The following is a 21,171-nucleotide window of genomic DNA, read 5'->3' as shown; positions in this document are numbered from 1 at the left end:
TCCACCGGCTCTGACCAAGCTGCAACTAGGAGTTAGAAACTTCACAAGGTGACCCTGATACCCATGGCATCTACTTTCACCTCCTTGGGCAGAGCATCTCTGGCCAGCGTTCATCAGCTCCCTCTTCCCGGACCGGAGAGCATGGACAAAGACCCAGACCATACTCTGCTTAGTGTGCCCTTTGGCTCCCTGTTTTCACATTTTTTGACGCACACTCCTCCTTCTTTTACCAGCTGTTGCCTGGTTTCTCTCCATTCTCTTTTCCTGTAGTACCTCATTCTCAAGGAGGGCTCTGATGTTTTATAAGGAATAAACTGTAATCCATCTCTAAGGAAAAAGCCAACAGAAACAGTGGCTCAAAATGACTACTTAAGAAAAGCAAGAGGAGGGCAAGCATAGGGCACTTCTCACTTGCCATGCCACACACAATTCTACAGATCATATCCTCTATCTATTCTAGATAGAAGAGATGTCACTTACATAGTAATTCTTCATATGGAAATAATTCACTACCTTTTGCCATCCCTGCCAAGCTTTTCCTGAGTGTTTACCTTGGATGCAGCATGTTTGATATGTGTGTCACTTAAAAATGGTAACAAATGTTACTCAGCAGTGAAAACAGAGGAAGAAGAGAACCCCAAACTGTGGACACATTCAATTTGAAGTTCAAATATGTTCTACCTTGGAGTTCAATATAAAAAAACCCTAAGTTTATATGCAAATGAAATAAAATTCTGTATTTTAATACTAAATGAGCAGTTGGATAATGATGTAGGTAGAACAGAAAGAGCGATCTTTTGGCAGAAAGCGTGTCATAACAATAGACAAAATTTAGATAGAAACTGAGCTGTTCTTAGGTATTAGAGCAATCTGTGAAAAACTGAAGGTAATTTGGGTTTTGTGTCAGTTTTGCATCTGATCGTTAGTCCTCAAGAAATTTAAAGAAGAAAAAAATCTGCTAATTTGCAAAAGAACCAGCAGACATCATACAAACCATTGCAAAGCACTACACACCCTGAACCTCCCAGGCGATTCCACATCCCATGAAGCTGCTGCAGACTTGCACTAATTGCACAACTTACTTGTTTTGCAATTTGATTTTCATATAGGCCATTAAATTAAGCAAAATTATTTAGCACCTTTTTTCACTCTGAAGTTCAGTTCACATAAACAAGTACCTCTAAGATGTATATTTTTAAGGCAATGGAGAGGAACGGGCTTGAGCACGGGATGCAGTGTTGCAGTCTGCTGTTTAGGATGTTTAACCAAAGCAGAATACCAGTGCTGGGATCTGCAGTGCATGCATAGTCTGGATTTCAATGAGACCCCCCCCTTCTCATCGCTCAAGTTTTCACAAGGACCAAATGTATGACTGAAGCACTGAATTTTTAAAAGCTGTCTGATATAAAATAGTCCTCGACAAGTCAATGAAAACATATCTCCTTTCATCATAATGACACCTGTTAGAAGGAAATACCACGATCTTTCAAGTTGATTTGGCATGATTTTAGCTATGTAAGGCTTTTTCTTTCTCTCTCTCTCACCACCCACCCTGTTTTTCAATGAGAAACCCTGATTAAAACCTCTGGGCTCCACATTAATCTATGGACCAGTTAATAAAATGCTTGAATACAGGTAATTTGCATTAAAACCTTTGTGTTAATGATAGACTTTGGTGCAGTTAAGTCACATTTTTCCCCTGTGCAAAGTAAGGCTAGATTATCATATGCTTAACAATTAGAATTTAAATATACAATAAACCTATTACTGTTACCTGCTACAAGACAAACAAAGGATTTCAGACTGTCTAATATCACAGTAATCAAAACTAACCTTAATTACTATTACAATGCACCTGCTGGTGTATCTGAGTACATACACCCTTAATTATGTCATTTCATGAGAGGGAAGAGCAAATGGATTCTCGGCACGGGAAAAATAACAGTCTTTCCTATCTTGAAAGCTTCCTTCTCCGTGCCAGAAATGCAGCTTCCTTTGTTTTTAGTTTCTTGAACCTCACTGCAGCCGTGGAAGTCTGTGGGTTTATAGACAAGTGCTAACAGCAAGTGCAGTAGGTTAACAAGTACGTACTTGCTGGAAGTAGCTTAACTTGAATGAAATAAAACATACAAAAAGTTCCCGACGTCCTCTGTTTAAACATCGCAGTATTTTACCAAAAGGATAAAAGTTTAGAAGAGGCAGAGGGATAACAAAACTAACGCTTACCTTTACAAATCGCCCACCAGATTAGATATTCATTCATCTAACAATGTGTTGAAGGAGGATTTTCTGTGCCTCTTGTTTTAACATCACAGGTAAGACATCTTACTATTTCAGTGTTAGTCTATCACACAAATACTGTAGCTCTCAGAAGAAACAGTCAGTGCAAGGTAAAACAGTAATTCTCTGCCCTTCCTATGGAGAGACCTTGGCTCAAAATGCTCATCAGGCTTTCTCTGGTAGAGAACAGCTATGTCATGGAAAAGATTTTTGCTGTCTCAGAGTCTGGAGACCCATTTATCTCTAACATGCAGAGTGTATTTATACACCTCTAAGATTTTCTGAAAGATTTTCTAAAACACTCAAAACTATAGATAGATGATATCCCAACATAAAAAAAAAACCACTGCAACCAAACTGGTTATTTAGTATGAAATCACAAAAATTGTGACTTTTTAAAAACAAACAAACCCGAAACAACAAGGCCATTCCACACCTTTACTACATGGTAAAATGTTAAGTAACTCACACAGCTAGCCTAACCCTTACTACATGTGTATCTATCCAAAACTCATTATATCACAAGGTACCAAGCCCTCCAGGATTATAGATGAACCCCTCTGGGCAGTGAATAGTAGAAAACAATTTAACGAATGAGAAAATGATCGAATAAAACAAAAACTTTGGCACATTTCTTATTTTGAATATCAAATAGTCACAAAAAGATAACTGAAACTAAATACAAAATGAAAAAAAATAAACAAAAAACTCTTCTAAAATATTATTGTCTTAAAGATCCATATGATAAGTGTGAAGATGAAAAGAATTAATTTTTTTGCTGTCTTTTCTCTGTCTTCATATAACTCCAAAACCTTTAAAAAGCTCAGTCCAACTGCTAGGTGCTACATTGCTCACTAAAAACTTCAAGCCTTGAAGTAGCTCATTATATGAATAAAGGCAGACGGGAAAGGGGTAGTAGGGTTAGTTAGAAGAAGTTAGTAGGGTGAGGTCTTTGGAAACTGTTGAGTTAATGTAAGGGTTCAATGCTAAGAAAAGAGACTCCTTTTTCTTGCCACCTCACTATTTCATTGCCCACAGTGCTTTCATCGCTTCCTTTGCATCTGTCTCTTGCCATCTGACACCTCAGTGAATTGATTTGGCGTGCAAAATAATTATAGATAACCCAAAGCGATAAAAAAACCCACATAGTTTCCCAGCCATATAAAACAGCTTATCAATGGATCAGAAAAACACTAGAACTGCGACCTGTGAAGGGTCTAGGAATAAAAACGTATTTTTCAACAGTACAAGCCACCAGATGGGATCAGCTGTTTTGTGCAACTTTACTCTTAGTGGATGTTGTTTTGCTGTGACCCTGAAGAAACAGCAAGCAGGATGCCAGAGAGACAAGAGGCTCAACCAAGCACTGAAGAGACTGTTGTCTACCAGTGCTGATCCCAAACACGGTAGGCAGGGCTACCCCAGTGTCTTCCTTCTATCTTCCTGCACAGCAACATACCCTCAAATTGCTTTATCCCAATTCTCCTGCTACACAAACTACTAGTCTCACTTTCGTCTTGTATTTCCCATCTGTCTGTACTCACCTTATTATCCAAAACAGAACATGTGGGTTTCGGAGAATAAATTGTCTGGTTTGTGTTTGTACAAGCAAAATGGGGTCCTGATTCACAACTAGCCCTCCTGAACATCAGTATAACACAAATAAATAAAATTACAGAGGAATGTGCGCAACCCTTTGCCAACCATAACAGAGGAAGAAAAATAAAAGGAAAAAGGAGGGTGATTTTATCTTTCAGTTTTGCAACTCCTTAGACAACACATTTCTCACTTACCTCCTCACAGCTCCACTGCTACTTTGTCCTCTCTCCCCTTCTCCAGGAAGCATTTCTATCTCACAGCGTAGAAACCATGTGTGGTAATAAAAGACTTGCAGTACAGCCTGAGGCCACAGCACCACAGCTCTCCTTTCGGCAACAGCAGTAGGTCAGGCAGCCCCTATTTTGTGCGGGCTATGCATTCTGCCATAGCCCACCCGCAGTGGCACCACCATTAGCGTAGCTGCAGTGAACTGGATCAGGAAGCCAACCCAGGTTAACTAAAGTCCCTTCTGCTTTCCCTTTTCTGCAGGGTTATTTTTAACCTAGATCAATCTCAAATTCAGTCCACCTTGTTGTCTCATAAATAGTTGCTCCAGCACCCTTGAGGGCACAGAGGCAGGAAAAAAGTGGTAGGGGACAGAAAAGCAGAAGTGCAACTGAAAGAAGTGCTTATGAAATAACACCTTAGACCTGTAACAAAGACCAAGCTCGAGAGCAGCACTGCAGGGCAGACTCTCTGCCAAGTTTTAGCCCTAAGTTTCACAAGTTTATACGAAAAATCCTCAAGGATCCTAACACTGAAAACTCTGCAAACTTAAATGACCAGGAGCATTGATTAAAAAAATACACTCTACTTGGATCTGATCCAGAACCCACCTTCTCTGTAGCAGAGACAATATCCTTTATTAAACTACCTGCTGTAATTTAAAAAAACAAAGCTTCTGGGCAAACAAGGCCTTCATCATGTCTATAGTGAGGATGCAGGCAAAACGCACAAAATCTGACAGCCATCCAAAGGCCTTTCCACAGCTCTGTCCAAAGGAGAGATGTGTCAGTTACGGAAGAACTTAACCAACTAGAGACAACTCCCTGACAGCCAGACACACAGCAGGTAGCACAGCCCTCGGCTCAGGCAGGGCAGCCCGCGACACCGTAACTTGCAGCATTGTGTCCTTACAGTTCTTCCACTTGCTTCTCTGTCCACGTGCGTCTCCCCATACCAATGAGATAGTTAACTTTTCCAGCACAGACACAGCCTTAATTACACTAAGGAACTGCATGACTGTTGCCAAAAATATGAGAAATCTGAGTATTTTTCAAGATAGTATTTTTGATTGTGTCATTTCTACAAATGTGGATATATGGGTAAGTGAATGAACACTAAAGAAAACCACTGACAAGGGAATATCAAGTAATTTAAAATATTCTGTCTTTAAAGCAGTCTAAGCCTATAATAGAGGCCTAACTACAACAGCTAAATATGTAAACTAATTTATCACTTAGGGGTCCCTTCTGACCTTTTGTTATGCTACCAGGTGGCTATCATTTACTGACGGATAACCTCTCTCTTTGCTAGTCCAAGCTGTGAATAAGCATTTTGGTTTTAATTAAAGCAGAATTTTCAGATGGTGCCTCTTTTCACATGGTGCATACTGGTAGTCTTACACTGGTGATTACAGCAAAGGAATTTTTAGATATTTCTTCAGCAAGTAATTATAACTACTTCTGATTTCCAGACGAAGGCGTTCCATATTGCTGAAACCTAACGGATCAATAGTGAGGCAAATCAATCTCAAAAATATAAGGAAAGAAGCTTTAAATGCACTGTTTAGAGATGTTATCCATACAGTCCATTCCAGATCACTGGAATATATATTGTTAATTACTCTTTATACAATACATACTACAGCTGATGTTCTAAAATGTGTAAACAAGGCTCTAAAAGCTATCCATTTCAAGATCAGAGAGCATAAACACAATGAGCAAAAGAAAAAAAGACAACAGCTGTTGAACAAAACTACACTCAGATCAAAAAGACCGAAACAAGGGTCTCTGGAAAAGTGACAGGGAATCGGCAAGGTTGGAATAGTAACGGACACAGAGCTTTTCACCTCTACTTCACCAATTTTAATTGAATCAATGTCAGCAGTGACAGAGCTTTCCCTCCTCTAGTCTTGGCAAGAAACAAACTTCTGGTCTCTTTTGGTCCTCAAGGAGTAAATACAGCAGAATGACCCAGCACTGAATGCACATGAAAAATAGGGGGGGAAAAAAAAAAAAAAAATCTCAGTTCTAAGAAATGCCCCCTGAGGAGGTTAAAATCTACTGGCAAAGGAAAATTAAGAAGGCTGCATCTTCCTGTCAAGCGCATTTCACAGGAGCACTACTTACAGAATAATTATAACAGTTAAAAAGAGGAGAATTGACTATAATAGGAACTCTGACATACTGAAGATACTGTAGTGGGAACACTTTGAGGAGGAGGAGGAGTGAATGAACATAAAATTCACATGCAGAATACACATCACACATGCTGTACTCAGCTATTTAAAGACCACAGAAGTTGAAGTTAGTGAAGTCATGTTAGATTAATAAATTCCTAATGCACTGGAAGCTGGAGATCTCACTACTAGGTAAGACGATATGTGTAAAGAATTATGTTTTGAAAATCACGTATAGTTTAATTTTAAACATACATTTTAAGAACAATTTACTACCACATATTGCTACAGGAAAAGCAGCAAGGACCATCTGAATCCTGGTTAATGCCTCAAAAGCCAAACCTGTGTAGTTTCAAGATCTACTGCAGTAAGAGAAAGTACACAAGTCTTCCAGTCACCAAAGAGTGTATTCTAGTCACCTGGTCTCTAATCCAGTTTGGTGATTAAAAAGAAAGAGACAATAACACAGCTAAGTATTCTTGAATCTAGGGAAAAACAAAACAAAACAAACAGAACACCAAGTGAGATTACTATTAATTTCTAACGAAGTTTCTTGCTGTTGTGTGACATTACCTTGCATATCTAAAGGCGCAAGTAATTCAGAGCCATACACAGCAATTACTTTAAAAATCTGTATTATTGAGTTATCTGAAGAAAAAAACTCCAAAGCTTTCTACAAACTTTACAATTTGAAGGGCTGACATTCATTCCTGTTTAGAAAACAGTCCTAGTAAAGTTAAAATATTCCTGTCTCATATAAAAGCAGCAATAATCTTGAAAGTAACAGAACTGCTCGCTGAATTAAAAAAAATACTATGTGACCTTTTTTAAACTCAGAGATGTGTTGTAGTTATGTTTCTTTTACATTGTGTGTTACTTTAACAAATTATTCCAAGATAATGAAATTAATAAAGCTAACATTTTCCTACATTAACTGCAACAAGTTAAGGTAGACTCCCTGGGTTGTTTTTTTTTTTTTAAATGTAATTTAAACCTTGACATTTTTAACTCATAGACTGCAGAAGAAGTTTTCTCAGCTACTGTAAATTGAGCGGCTGGAAAAAACACCAAACAATGAAGTGTACAATGAAATCACTATTAGAATGAGGGATCAAACTTAGAGAAACTTTTGTCTTAGAGACTTTGATCAAACTTAGAGAAATTGTCAGACAACTGACAATTGTGTCTCTTGACATTTCAAATGAAAAATACTTATATTATTACTATTTTAAAAGACCCTAAGAATTTGTAGGCTGCTGTGCCCTGTGCAAAACCGTGAGCCCATTTAAAACAGGTACAGAACCCTTGAGCTTCTCCTTATTAAAGATCACTGTTAACTTTGGTCCTCCAAATCAAAATCCAGTGTATATTAGGAGAACCTGGAACAGAAAGGAATAGAAAACAAACCCTAACAGACTACACTGAAGCTTTCCACCTTCTGTATTTATACACCGGCATCTTGCCCTCCCTGCTATGCCAGCCTGATTCACTTTGTTGGTGGCTAAGCTTAAGAAACCTAACCAGCACCCAGACTTCATTCACCTGTAACTTCTGCCTAGAAATACTCTGAAACATTTGCTACATTCTACTGCTAGTGTTCACATACAGTTGGTTTTATTCCTCCGAGTGAAGTAACAAGTACTGAAGATATTTGAATCTACATGGAAAGCTAAAATAAACAAGAAGAATATAAGGGCCACGGTTAGGTGAACAGCATTTACAGTGCAGACCACAGACAGTGAAAGAGGTCTCAAATTACACTTCATGAACTAGTAAGCACAGTTATCAGTGGAAGCTGCGTTACCCTTCATTGTTCTTTCAGGGACCTTAGCATGTCCTTGATCCACACAATACCATACGCTCCATGCGTGGATCAAGGGTATAACATCCCTTTTACAAGTCAAACCTGGATATTTTTCTGTTATCACTTCATAAAACTTCATTTTCAGTGTCCTGAGGTTTGGAATATGTGCTACTAAGGCCACTTAACACATAAAAGAGGAAAACTGGCTCAACAATGCAAGTATGTATCAGAAACATTAAAGCCCCATTGCATTTTATGTTTCCTTAGTGTTCAGTTGCTGTGTATTGTATGAATAGATTACACACCAACTTTCACTGCCAGTAAGTCAAATATTGCTTCGAATAATTTATTATGTGTATAGTATTCATATATTATTGATCCTTCATAGTAAGCGAATCCTGGTCTTTCCCAGCAGTATGTCAATGATGATCAATTTCTTCTCCTAGTTACAGAAGCTGTATCATTACGGAGCTTTTTGCTGCTAAATATACTGAGTAATTGAACATCTGAGCTTGACGTCTCTAGAAGCTTTTCATTTTTAAACTCTAACAAAGGGAGAGGACATCTGAAGCAAACTCCTTCTGCAACTCAAAAATCACTGTATTTGGTAATATGAGAAAAGAATTAATTAAAGTGCAAGTAAACACTTGTTGGTGTAGTGTTATTTACCTGCACAGACTAACAGCAACACATCTACTGTGAAGTACAAAATGCAATGTTTTGTCATCTGAAGTAATTAAAACAATCCATGCTCTCTCTCTTCACACGTATCTTTACAGGTAGGCTAAAATACTTCCCATCAAAAATTAATGCACTCAGCTAAATAAATAAAAAATAAAACCACTAAACAATAATGGTCAAATACTCATAAAACATCTGGATCGTGAAATCCACAATAATAATAGTATAAGATGCAAGAACTGAAAGGCAAAACCACGCAGCAGAACTGGGTAGGTCAAGCCGAGCCCGTGGTCCCACAGCTGGAGACACCCATGCAGATCCCCGGTCAGCCAGAGGAATGCTGCGTGGGCAGGCACTGGCCTACGCAAATTGGGTTACCTGGTTGTACCCCAGACCTCAGTAGTAAACACACAACAAATAAAGAAACTGGAAAAAAAAAAGAAAAAAAAAGAAAAAAAAGACCAAAATGTAACTTTGATATCTAAACTTATTTCCATTTTAATAACGCCCAAGCAATTTCCAATAACAAAGGCTACTGTTGTAGGAACACTGAGCTCGCACAACTGGCGGCTCTCTACATCTTGTCTTTTCCCTTATTCATCACAAACATACCCAAAGTTTTCCACTAGAAGCCAAGTAAGGAAGTTAACTTACTAAAAATAAACTCGGGGGGTGGTTCCCAACAATCGAATCGGCTTTATACTATTTAAAGATTATGCTGAAATACGTAGACAGGAGGGGGGAAAAAAAAAAACAACAGCAAAAAGCCCCCCGCGATGGCAAGTTCAGCTCAATGCTTTTGTCTTCCATTTTACCCAGGGCTCGGGAGAGCAACGTTTGCACCGCGGGCTCTCCCGGCGCGCTGCCGAACGATGTAAACAGGCGGCGGGGCCGGGGCTGAGCGGCGGGGCGCGGGCAGGACCGGCGGGGTCACCGGGGCCGCGCCGCCCGGGCGGGCCCAGCGGTTTCTGACCTACATTCCCCCCGCAGCGGGATGAAAACCCTCCCGCCGCAGACGGAGCTCGTCGCGGCGGGCGGCCTCCCCCGCCGGCAAGGGTGTGTTCAGGGGTGGGGAAAGCCAGCCGGCCGGGGCGAGGATGGAGGCTGGCGGAGGCGCTGACACCTGCCCGCCGCCACCCCGGCCCCACCAGCACCTCCTCCTTCGCCGGGGACGGACACCTGCTGCGGGACAGCCGGACGCCCGGCCCGACGACGGCCTCGGCCCGGCGGCCGCAGGCGGATTTATCCCGCTTATTTCCCGAGACGCTAAACCCCGAGGGAGGCGGGCGGGCCGGGGCCAGGACCGGGGCGGGCTCTCCGCGGCACCGAGCAGGCCGCGCCGAGCCTGGGGCCGGCGGGCGGCCGGGCCTGCGCGGGGCGGGGGGCTCGGCGCCTCAGCCGCTAGGCCGCGGGGCCTGCGGCGGCGGCGCGAGGCGGGCGCGCCGGGCCCGGCCCGCCGGCCCCTCCTCGGGGAGCGGAGCCAGGTGCCAGGCGGAGGCGGCGGATCCCCTTCACTCACCGCTCTCGATCTCGTTGCCCTTCTTGGCGGTGGCTGCGTTCCCCATGGCCGGGCCGGGGCGGCGCGGGGCGGGGGGGGGGAGGGGGGCGGGAAGGATGCCGGGCAGCTGCGGCGGGCGGGGAGGGGGGGGGGGGGGCAGGGCTCGGCTGGCGGGGCGGCGGCGGCGGCTGAGCTTCCCCCGGCCCCGCGCTGGGTCTCTGTGTCTCCGGCCGCCGCGGAGGAGGAGGCGAGCGCTCTGCCCCCCTCCCCCACCCCGACACACGGCGGAAATGACGGCCGGGGCGGCGCCTCCTCCCTGCTACGCCGCCCGCCAGGGGCGCGCGGGGCGCGGGACGCCGCCGTCCACGGACCCGGCCGCCGCCTCGGTGTGGCGGGGGGGGGACCGCCACCGCCGCCCGGCCAGAGGGAGGGGGCTGCGGCAGGCCGGGGCGCCTCGCTGAGCGCAGGGGCGGGCTGCCCTCAGCCCCCGCGCCCGCTGCTGTGGCGGGGGCGGCGGCCGCCTCCGCGCACCGCCGGTCAGCTCCCGGCCTCGCAGGGCCGGCGGCGTGGGAACGCTCCCGGCGCCCTGCCCGCCGGCCGCAGGGGCCGTGCCGCCCGCCGGGAACGGCTGCTGAGGCGGGGGCCAGGCGCGCCCTGCCCAAGGTGACCCCGGGAGGCCGAGCGCGTCGCGGCCCTGCGGCTGCGCCCGCTGCGCGCCGGGGGCTCGGCCGCCTCCACAGCCCCCCACCCCGCCCCGAGCATCCCCGGCGGCCCCGGGACACCCGGGACCGCCATCCCCGGCCCCGGCGGCCCCCTCAGCGTCCCCGCCGGGCCTGCACGCCGGGAGCGTAGACGGGGAGATTCGCACTTGCCGCCTGTTCGCAAACTGTATTTACATGGCTCAACAGACTATAGAAAAAAAAAACCTATAGAAAGGAAGCGAGCTGCCAGGAAAGATTATTTTTTCCTCCCCCCTTTTGCTGCCACTCATGTCATAAATAGCTACAGCTACACGTTTTCAAACAGTATTGTGACTTTCAAGTTGATGATAGCTCTCTTTAAATATATATATTTACCATGTGAAATGCTTTGGGTGTTTTAGGCCTGGAAGGAAATGCTTATCAAAAAGAAGGCTCTATTTTATATGCCTTCAAGCGGGGAGAGTGGAGAGCAGAAGTGCTAATCTTATGGATCACAAACTGTATATATTCTGCCAGGACAATTTATGCGATACCCAGCCTCTTCTGGCAGCATTCTTTCCCCAAGGCTGCAGGCTGCATGAGTTGTTCTAGCAGCAGCCATCCTGGCTACCGTCTTTCACAAGGGCTATCAAAATCCTCTCCTGACACCCTGGGCTGCCTGCCGGTGGAGAACATGCTGTCACGGCCTGATGCTGAATTACCTTGGTCTCTGTAAGACAGGATTTTATACCTATGCACTAATGAACACTAAAGCAGATACCTTTGGGAAATTCCCAATCTCCCGAGTTGGTGCAGGGGAGTACATTGCATGTGAACACTGGGCAGATGTAGCCAGCGTGTGGCCCTACCTTGACAGTGGATTATCCAGCTGCAAACTTTTGAGAACACTTACCTGAATGATCTTGATGTTTTGTAGGTTGAAATTCTACCGATGGACACTTCAGTTAAGGGACTTTTTCTTGATTTTCACCTTTTCACTTGCATTATCCTGATCTGTGTGATACTGCTTGCTTCAGAGGAGTACCTGTGTTTTTAAGATTAAAGAAGCAGTCTCTGGGGAAGCCAGGTCTTTATTGCTTTGAAGATCAGAAGCAAGACATAGTGAGGAAATAACCTGCAAACCATTGGGGGCGGTGAAGCTGCTACTATTGAAGAGGGCTGTCGCATTTTGCCAAAGCCAGAATCTCTGCATTCATTACACACTTGCCCAGAGGTTCAGTAAGTTACCGGTAATTCAGTTTGCCAGGGAAGGGCATGTAGATTGCAATAGCCAGGTCTGCACCAGGAGGAGAAGTTAAGCGTGGGAAAAGAGGGAACTTTTGCCATCGACCATCTTGATCACTCAATGACAAAAAATAGAAACCTGAGGTGCTGTAGTATTTAAATAAATGGCTGAAGACGCTGTCACACATATGTATAGATGTTACCCCACTTTTAAACATTTTCCCCGCTCAAGCCATCATCATTTTCATTTTGGCCAGATTGAATCTGAGTCAGCTGATTTTCATCCAGGTGCTGATAGGCATTTTGATATCCTTGAGAAGACAGCAGTAGCATCACTAACAAATGAGATACGCAGCAGCATCTTTAGCATATTCTTGGCATCACAGCTCATCCCTTCACTAGCAAATTATGCTGCATAGGCTCCATATGTGAGGATCCACCAAGGTTCAATAGCCATTACTCTTGGGATTTGCTGGACAAAGATCAGCAGGTCATTGCACGTACTCCAGCAAAAACCTATATATACACGCAGAGCACTGCATATATGTGTGCAGCAATGCATGACGCAAATTAGCACACGCTCTGAATACACATGCAGCACCGATGGATTTGCATAACTGCTTATACCCAAACACTCTCATAACAAATATAAGTCAACAGCGCTGTGAAACATTAAATGAACCACAATCCTAGCATTACACGTCAAGCAAAGATAACAGAAACAAGGGCTTAGGGCTGGACATTTGCATTCTTGTTCATGCCACTTACACAACTTATGCTATGTTAACAAGTTAGTACTCATTAATTAATTGCAGAACATACCAATGTAGTATTGCTTATATATGTTATGTATATATATTTGTTTAGCACTCAGAGCATCAACTCTTATTCTAGCCCTAATCTTCAGTTTGCCTTAATTTTCTTATATAAAATCCTTTGGTTTTCTTATATAAAATCCTTTGGTGCTGAAATGTCTCATATCACTGCTCATATAAAAGTAGTTTGTCTTCTTTCTTTCAACAAAATTGGTTAAAAATGAAATGATGCAAATATGAAAAATGTTCTGTGTGGATGTTAGAGTATTTCAGTAATGGTGCAATCTAAAAAATTCAGATTTCATTTGTTTTGCTGATCTGTGTAAGAGTTAAAAAAAAAAAACTATAAGAAAGTCAGCTCAGCAGTTTTAGAACTATGCACATTTAATGATGTAGTTTCAGTGACTCACAGCGGGTTTTAATCCATTTTCCTACATATTCGGTGGGAACTATCGATTAGGAATATCCTAGCAAGACCAATCTTTTTCTCTGATAAAGCGTAAAGCTCTGTAGCAGATGTATAGTTCCCTGATGAAACTTGTATATTCTACTCTATGTGGACTCAGAACTAGAAATGAGAGGGTCATTTCAGGACAGAAAAGATAAATTTCTGCTAGATCAAAGGCTCTCATGTGCTTTTAATGGAAATCACTTTTTCATACGGTAATTACTTCTGGAGCCACATATCATTTCACTCCATAATCATTCCAATTTCTAGACGAGATAGTGGCATTTCTGTAGCAACTGCAGCGGTTGTTTTCAATACACATTTGAAACAAGTCACTAAATTTAAATCATTAGGCATCTTAATTTTTTTCCCTCGCATTTAAGGTGTGCCTGCATTGCAAGGGATAGGCAGATATAGATGGATGGGTTTGCCCATCCGTACTGATGATTCTTGCCCTGAGGATGTAGGCTTTGCTCAGGTTATGAATATGTACCTGCCTCTTATGTACCTATGTCTCTTACCATTGCAGCAGTGTCTGTAAATTGCCGGGTTTGACTGCTATTCCCCAAATCCCACATTCCCGCATCTTTGAATACCCCTGGCAGCCTCCTTCTCTACTCCTAAGCAGACTGATATATTTGGCATTTAACTCTTTGTTTTCCTTTCAGGTCGTTTCAGACTACTGGCACATTTCCTGCTCTTAGCTAACCCCTGCTCTGCCAGCGTGGGATGTTTTTCTAGCAGGCTGCTAACGTGCCAAGAAGCATATGGATCTCTTGGTGACTATGGAAGTTGTTTTCCAAATTTTACAGCATCTGACCCAGAAACAGGAATATTCATCACTGCAGCATAATTTCAGGCCTGCCAAGAATACATCAATTATGTCATGTAGACGTACTAAGGGAAAAGATGAAAGCTGGAGTACAGCAGTTCCCCCTGCACCCTGCACTAGCTATACAGAGAGTGATGAAGTACATCCTTGTGCCGGTAAGACCAAATCCAGTGACACCCAGTTCGTTCCTGTTGAGGACCCATCCTCACAGAGAGAAGTAAAAGGTCTTACATCGTGTTCCCACAGTACCTGAGATTGCCAGCCCCTGAATCCATGATGAAACTAGAGCAACGTGGCCAACAACTTGCTTTGCCAGATCTTCTGAAAAATATTCTCTGATGCCCTTCGACTGTGAATCCAGAAGGAATATGGAGCCTCAGGGAAGTGTTCTGCACACTGTGACTGTTACAATTTTGAGGGACATTTTAGTTCAAAGGAGAGATTCCTAATTAGGGGTAACTTGGGCTTCCTTCAATGTGATTAGGTACACTTAAAGCAAGAAGCTCCAAAGGAAGTTCACACCAGCAGCCAACACTTCACCACTGTCACCCTTCCCTTTTCGGCATTAGATGTTTCCCAAGATAGACAGTGGTCAAAAAAACATGTAAACATAGAAGCAAAGGGTTTATATATTCCCTTATTGATTTTTAACTACACTTATTTCACCGCAAACCTCTCAAGAGCCATAAAGTTGCAAGGTGGGGTTTTTTTCTGATGTTTTAAACATAATTTAAAGAAACAAGTATGTTTGGGCTATGCCTTTGCAGTCAGTATTGCCCCTTGACAAGATAGCATTTGTCAAATTTTTTACGGATAATGGCTATATATTCATTCATAGGAGGTGGCAGGTGCTCTCTCGTGAACAGTGTCCCGCTGAGTAGACATGTTTTTTGCAGAGATAAACTCCAGACCTCCTTAATGGCCAAGTCCAGCTGCTCAGTTCTTGGCCTTTATCTCCTGCGATCATTTGGGAGAGGGGGTGTAGTCTCTTGCTATCAGCCAAGCAGCACCGTTTTCAGTTGCTTATAATTGTTCTGCAGATTATTGCATATTTGTAGACGATACTGCCTGCAAATTTGTGATTCAGAAGAAATTGCTAATTACTGTTAAGGAAAATTCTTACTGACCTGCCTCTGTAACAGACTTTGTGATCCTTTTGTGGGTATCTATCTGGCTCATTTTATAAGTTTCCTTATCCACATCAAGAAAAGTTCTTTGCTTTTCTACACCGGTGTTCCAATTTTTTTTGAACACATGATAGATCGCTCAGCCTAAGAAAAGCGAGATATTTTATATTATCTTGATTTGCTGCACTTCTGAATAGTTGATTGTGTACAAAAATCGAGTAGAGAAAAAACAAAAAAAAATAATTGCACATTTTGTTCTTAGTAGTTTTTAGTTTTTTTAGTAGTTTTTAGTAGTTCAGCAATGTGTTTGAATTGCTGCACATGATCTATGGAAGGAAGGAAACTTGAATCAAAATTGATGGTGTAGTTGTCTGACACTAAATTCTAGTCTAGTCACACAGATTTGAACAGAAATACTACTTGTGTAGTCAAAGTTATTCAAATGCATAGCTGTTTAAAAAACTATATAGTAAAACACTTTCAGGGAGTTGACTTCATTATCTGCATGCTTCCCATAATTGAAAGGTGATTGATATTATCTTGATGTTCTTACAGTATATTGAGATTCTGAATCACTTTTACAGAATGAAGACGAATAAAAACAATAATAGTGATATGTTTTAATTTCTTTTTTTAGGTCTTTTCTACAGAGGTCTCCATGTTAATTACAGCTGTTAATTTAAAGTAGACTAAGCTATATTAAATGCCTCAGTATGTATTTTCCTTCAGAATTAATGACCTTAATTTAATTTAGCCTCACTCACCTTAAAAGTGAAATAAATAGACTATGTTAAATGAAGGTCACTTTAATTCTAACTAAGGGAGCTCCCACAAAGAGTTCACCAGGCTTTTGTACATACTCTGCACTCAATAAATTAGGAATGTTGAGGACTAGTAGTCACATATCTAAATCTAAGCTTCACTGTATTCTGCTCAAATGCATGTCCTGTAAATTGTGTCCCAGTGTCACGTATCACTGTATTGGGTAAAGATGTCTAGTTAAAAATTTTTTTAATGCATAATCACCTCTTCAGCTGTAACATCTTTAGTAGTGCCATCTAAAAATAGAAAAACAGTCTAAGATATTTTTCCTGCTTTATTATTTATATCTAGAAGCATATTTTTTAAAAGAAACAAAATCACTTTCTTAAACCTGGAATTTTACCTGTTTATCTTTCTGCAACCTGTTGGTTTTCTCTTAGGGTTACAGCACAATTCCTAGAAATACTACAAGATGTGCACATATGACTAATTGAAGGTAATACATGTCCCATTTGCTGTCATGATTATTATTTCTTCTGCACACACCATCTTTTTCTGCAAGTATCCTGTGCTCTTAAGAAAATGGTCATCCAAGGCAGAGGTGTCAACAACATGCAGTTTGTTCATGGTTCAGACCCCTGGCGCTTGCTGTCAAATTAATAGAAGCTTTTGCTTAATGTTCAGCTTCTCCCTTCTGCTTTATTTGTGTTGTTATTCCTTGCTTATGATTTCAAGCTCTGCATGCCTTTCTGCCTCTAATATCTTTGTCTTATGCTATTTTGAGCTCTTGGTCATATCTAAGGTGTCAGAGCACTGTCCAGACCAACACTTACTCAAGTACCAGTTTCTTGGCAGATTCTGAATTGCCTCATCTGGAGTCTGCTTCTACCAGGAGTCTATTTCAGTATTATTTACTCCCCTTTCTGTTGAAAACCAGTGGCTTTTTAAAATTGAAAGTTGTCTGTTGTTTTGTTTGTTTTTTTTTTTAATCTACAAATCTTCATTAGATCTTACCCTAAGGCAGGCTAACTCCATGCTTCATCGTAACACCTGTAGCACATAAAATTGTCTCCCCAATCTTATAAACTACAAAATACTTTAAAACCTTCAGGTTCAAAGCATATAACTTTCATATGCTTCATTTTTATTTCAAATGCAATACTCAATATTTTTTGTAACAGCTTCATGAATATCCTCCTTTGCTTGGATTGCCAAAAACTGTTAAATACGGCAAATGCATCAGCACTTGCTATTTTCAGAAGGAAAACCTCCTTCTGGTTGACTTGCTTTTAAATAACACTTACTGCTTCCAGATATACATTGAAGTGTTCTTGCCTTCTTTTCTAGTAGTTTCTGGTATTTCCAGAGTTTGAGCCTTTAAATGCTGCAATATCTTCTTGGTGTTTTTCTTCGATTTCTTATTATTGCTGGTGCCACGAATGAGGCTCAGAGGATTACAGGAGATGTTCTTTAATCATGTGTGTCTGCAGTGCCTTTTCCTCACACTTACAAGCCAGAAAGCTAAACGTCTACTAGAACATTTACACTGGTAACCTTTCATTATGAGGAAATAATAAGCAAAAAAAATTATAGTATCGTATTCATAGACGTGAAACCCCAAAACATGCAAGAAACAAACAGCAAAAGCCACTTTGCATCTGAAAAAAAGCGCCCAACAAAACAACTTAGAAAGTTTATTTAATATTTGTAGATCTATTTTTGGTTTGTGTTTGACTGACAAAGCTAGAAGGAGAAATATCTATGGTGCTAGCCAAGAAGAACATATTAATCCTCAGCAACACAAAGAAGTGGCTATTTCAAGTGGTTGTAATGCAGATGTCAATGTAAAAGCTTTTTCGTCTCAACTCCAGAAACTGAGAAGCAGATTGTGGTTTGATATGAGTAGATGTTCTGTATATTCGATAGATGCATGACTGATCCACCAAGAGAGAGAAACTGAATGTTTTCAAGCATTTTTTTCTCTCATGAAACAGAGATCTTTGACTTCTACTTGCATTTAGTCCAAGCCAGATTTTCTTTAAACTCAGTTTCAGATCTGAAATGTTGAGCTCATCTTCTAATAATAGTTGAAATAAATACAGTGCTCCCAGTGAAACTTTTTATTTTTTTTTACTCCACATTAAAAAATGGTTACCATGTGAAATACAGTTTTTTTCACAGGAATGTGAAAGACAGGGCTTTTTAATTGGTATTAGGTATTACCATTTTAATCATCACATTTACATGAAAGAACTCTATTCATTCAATCTTGTGCAAAGGGCAGATCCATTCCCAAGTAACACGTTAACCAATAAATGCCTACATACAAAAATTACCCTCAAGCATTTCTCGTTTCCAATGCTGTAATTCCTTTCAAATAATTTCTGGTAAAGAAATCAAGGTCTCTAATATAGAGGATAAATAGAAGTCTGACTGTGTTAGGGATAATGTCTGCACTTATTTATGTTATGTCCAGGTGCAACATTTTAACTCAGATGTGATGGGATTTTATGTGTAGATTGCTTGAGACAGCTGCTTTTTCTCCTTTAATATCTCTCCTCTGAAATATTCCCTTCTGTCTACTTTATTTTTATCACAAAAAAAAATATCCTCTGATTTAAACATAATTTTCTTTTGTTCCCTCTAGTTTTAGTTCTTTATATTGATAAAATTAAAAAAAATGAGTTAATGAAGTTAATGAAATTCAGCAGCACACTTGGTGATGTTTAGCATCCCTTGCTTCATCCAAATAATTGGGACATTAGATCTTATTTTCATTAATAGGGCTGAACATATAGACACGGACGTTTCTAAATCAGCTGTGGCTCTACCTGGTCATTACTGAAAAGACAAACCACAGCTGAGATTTCTAATCCCCTGAGTGCATGCACACAGAGGGAAAGGCCATAAAAGCCATTGATGAGGAGAAAATTATTTTTGTAAAGTTTTGAATGAAATCCTGTTTTCTTCACACCAATCGAAGTTTTGCCGTCAGTGGCATTGGGATGTTACCTGCAACATTTGGTTTTCTATTTTTGCAGCTGTTACTTCTCATAAACTATCTTAAAGGAAATACTTTGCTTACATGCTCTCTTTCATTTCTGCCATAACATTCCATCAATATATTGCAAAGACAAGAGTACGATCAGCCATATCTAGTCCCTCAAGGTTAGCCTAGGACGGTATACTGAATGGGCACAAAAGACATGTTAGAAATGGTTCTCCTGGGCAAATAATTTATTCCTATAATTTCTTATGAATGATAAATGCAGGTTACATTGTTGTCCTTCAGTTACAAGCGCTTTCCCTATGGAAGGACAGGGGAAGGATATTTCCTTTCCATCCGTTACCTGTTTGAAGGGGCAGCTAAGTGTTTTGTATGATGATCCTTTAACATGCAAATATTTTTAATAATATCAATGCCAATACTTATCATTTATGCAGTGCTTTTTCATCCGTAAGTCTCAGGGTGAGGCAGACAGATGAAGTCAGAGGCTTCTGAAGGTTTTGGTGGTGGTGGAGAGCAGCAATCCCATGGCAGCTGGGATTTCAAGGGAGGAGAGAGGAGAAAGGCTGGGGGAGGTACAGGGTACCCTGCTGCGGAGAAGAGAGTGCAGTCACAGGTAAAGGAATGGAAGAATGCAGGACAGAAAAGAAGAGGGTCTGACAACGATAAAGGAAGAGGAAAACAAAGCCAGAAGAACTGGAGCACATACACGTGCAGAGGAAGGAAAACAGATAAAGTCATTATGGAAGAGAACTTGTAGAACTTGCCTCATTCAACAGGAAAATATGCAATATGGTCTTTTAAGACGTAAAACAGTAGGGGAGGTGACCTATTTCATTTGTACAGTAAAAGTGCTTCTTACGACTAGGAGAACCTGTGATTTTGTTACAATCTTGGCAATGCACCTGTGGTCCAGTTTCATCCCTGCCTGTGTGCCTGCTCCATATGTAGAGCTCTACTCACTCCCTGATCGCTCTGAGTCTAATAATTTGCAGACCTCTGGTCTGGACACAGGCTTTTAATGTATGTTTGGACAGCTGCATCACAACAGGGTCCTAATTTTGAATGGGGTCTCTCTTTTCTGCCATAATTGAAATAATAAATCATAACAACTCAATAACGTTGTCACTATCACTTCTTAGACATCAAAATCCCATGAAATCATAAGGAAATGTAAATTATGTTAATATTATCTGTTGTGTTTACAAAAATTACAATCTATTGTCTGAACTAAAACTGAAAATCATCATGCAAAATATAATTGCGCAGTCTTTTGTTTCTTTGCTACAAGTAGTTGTGAAGAATTTGAAGGCTCCTCCTACCCCAGGCTGTGCGTTTCCCCGTAGGCAGGCCCTCTGCAACCGTCCTTTCCTTTCTGTGATTTTGGAGACTATAGCAGAGACAGGACAGGCCTCTTTAAAGCCCTCTGGTTTATCTGGGTGCTTAGGACAACCCCTGTAAACATCAGTGCAACAACACGTGGCCTTCAAAAAGCTGGGACGTTGAGGAAAAACTAGGTTGTTTTGGAAGGGACAGATCCCGTAGATCTGTACCTGTATGAGAAAAAATATACTTTTGCGGAGACTTGTTTTGCACATTTCTTTTGGAATGCTTCATGCTTTTATGGTCTGTTTTAATTTGTGATATATGGCAAAAATAAACATTTTCTGGCAGCAGCTTTTTTTCTTGTTTTCTATATTGCTTTCTGTTGCGACATCAATATTTACTGATTAAATATTTATATATAATGAAAGAAGAATAAGAGAAAGAAGACTTTGACTATACAAAAGTGACAACTGCTTATCATTTTATTTTGATAGTGTGATTTATTGTGCCTTTTGAGGCGATAGCTTTAGAAAGGTGAAAAGCCTATTAGAAAGCTAATTAAAAATGCTGGGGAAATTCAAATAAGAGTGAAAATGTTACCCTTTGCAATATGAGTTGCCAATTAGACATGACAAGTAGAGGGGTTAAATATTAGCTAGCTGATAA

At 41.4% G+C, this 21,171-nt stretch overlaps 1 protein-coding gene and 1 long non-coding RNA gene across 5 annotated transcripts in view; one reads left to right on the top strand and one right to left on the bottom strand.

Annotated features, from left to right (window-relative positions):
• The window catches only part of PRKACB (protein kinase cAMP-activated catalytic subunit beta), a 76,860-nt gene extending 66,337 nt beyond the window's left edge, over positions 1-10,523 (bottom strand). Inside the window, exon 1 of the mRNA XM_063345353.1 lies at positions 10,285-10,523. Coding sequence (XP_063201423.1) covers positions 10,285-10,330 — 46 coding nt within the window. The 5' untranslated portion in view covers positions 10,331-10,523. The remainder of the gene's footprint in view (positions 1-10,284) is intronic.
• A 544-nt stretch (positions 10,524-11,067) lies between these two features.
• Positions 11,068-20,885, top strand: LOC134520234 (uncharacterized). 4 transcript variants are annotated; one of them, XR_010072379.1, is made up of 4 exons: positions 11,068-12,182; positions 14,120-14,438; positions 14,530-14,981; positions 16,613-20,885. It is a non-coding gene; the product is annotated as an uncharacterized LOC134520234 (long non-coding RNA). The 4 variants fall into 4 exon arrangements; XR_010072380.1 differs by having other exon boundaries at positions 14,120-14,981; positions 16,613-16,668; positions 19,635-20,885; XR_010072381.1 differs by having other exon boundaries at positions 14,120-14,981; positions 16,613-16,668; positions 19,617-20,885.
• Positions 20,886-21,171: the final 286 nt, after the last annotated feature.

The sequence above is a fragment of the Chroicocephalus ridibundus genome, chromosome 8, assembly GCF_963924245.1.
Source record: "Chroicocephalus ridibundus chromosome 8, bChrRid1.1, whole genome shotgun sequence".
NCBI classification, from domain to species: domain Eukaryota; kingdom Metazoa; phylum Chordata; class Aves; order Charadriiformes; family Laridae; genus Chroicocephalus; species Chroicocephalus ridibundus.
Note: the sequence above shows the minus strand (reverse complement) of the source record. Positions and strands in the feature narration are given on the sequence as shown.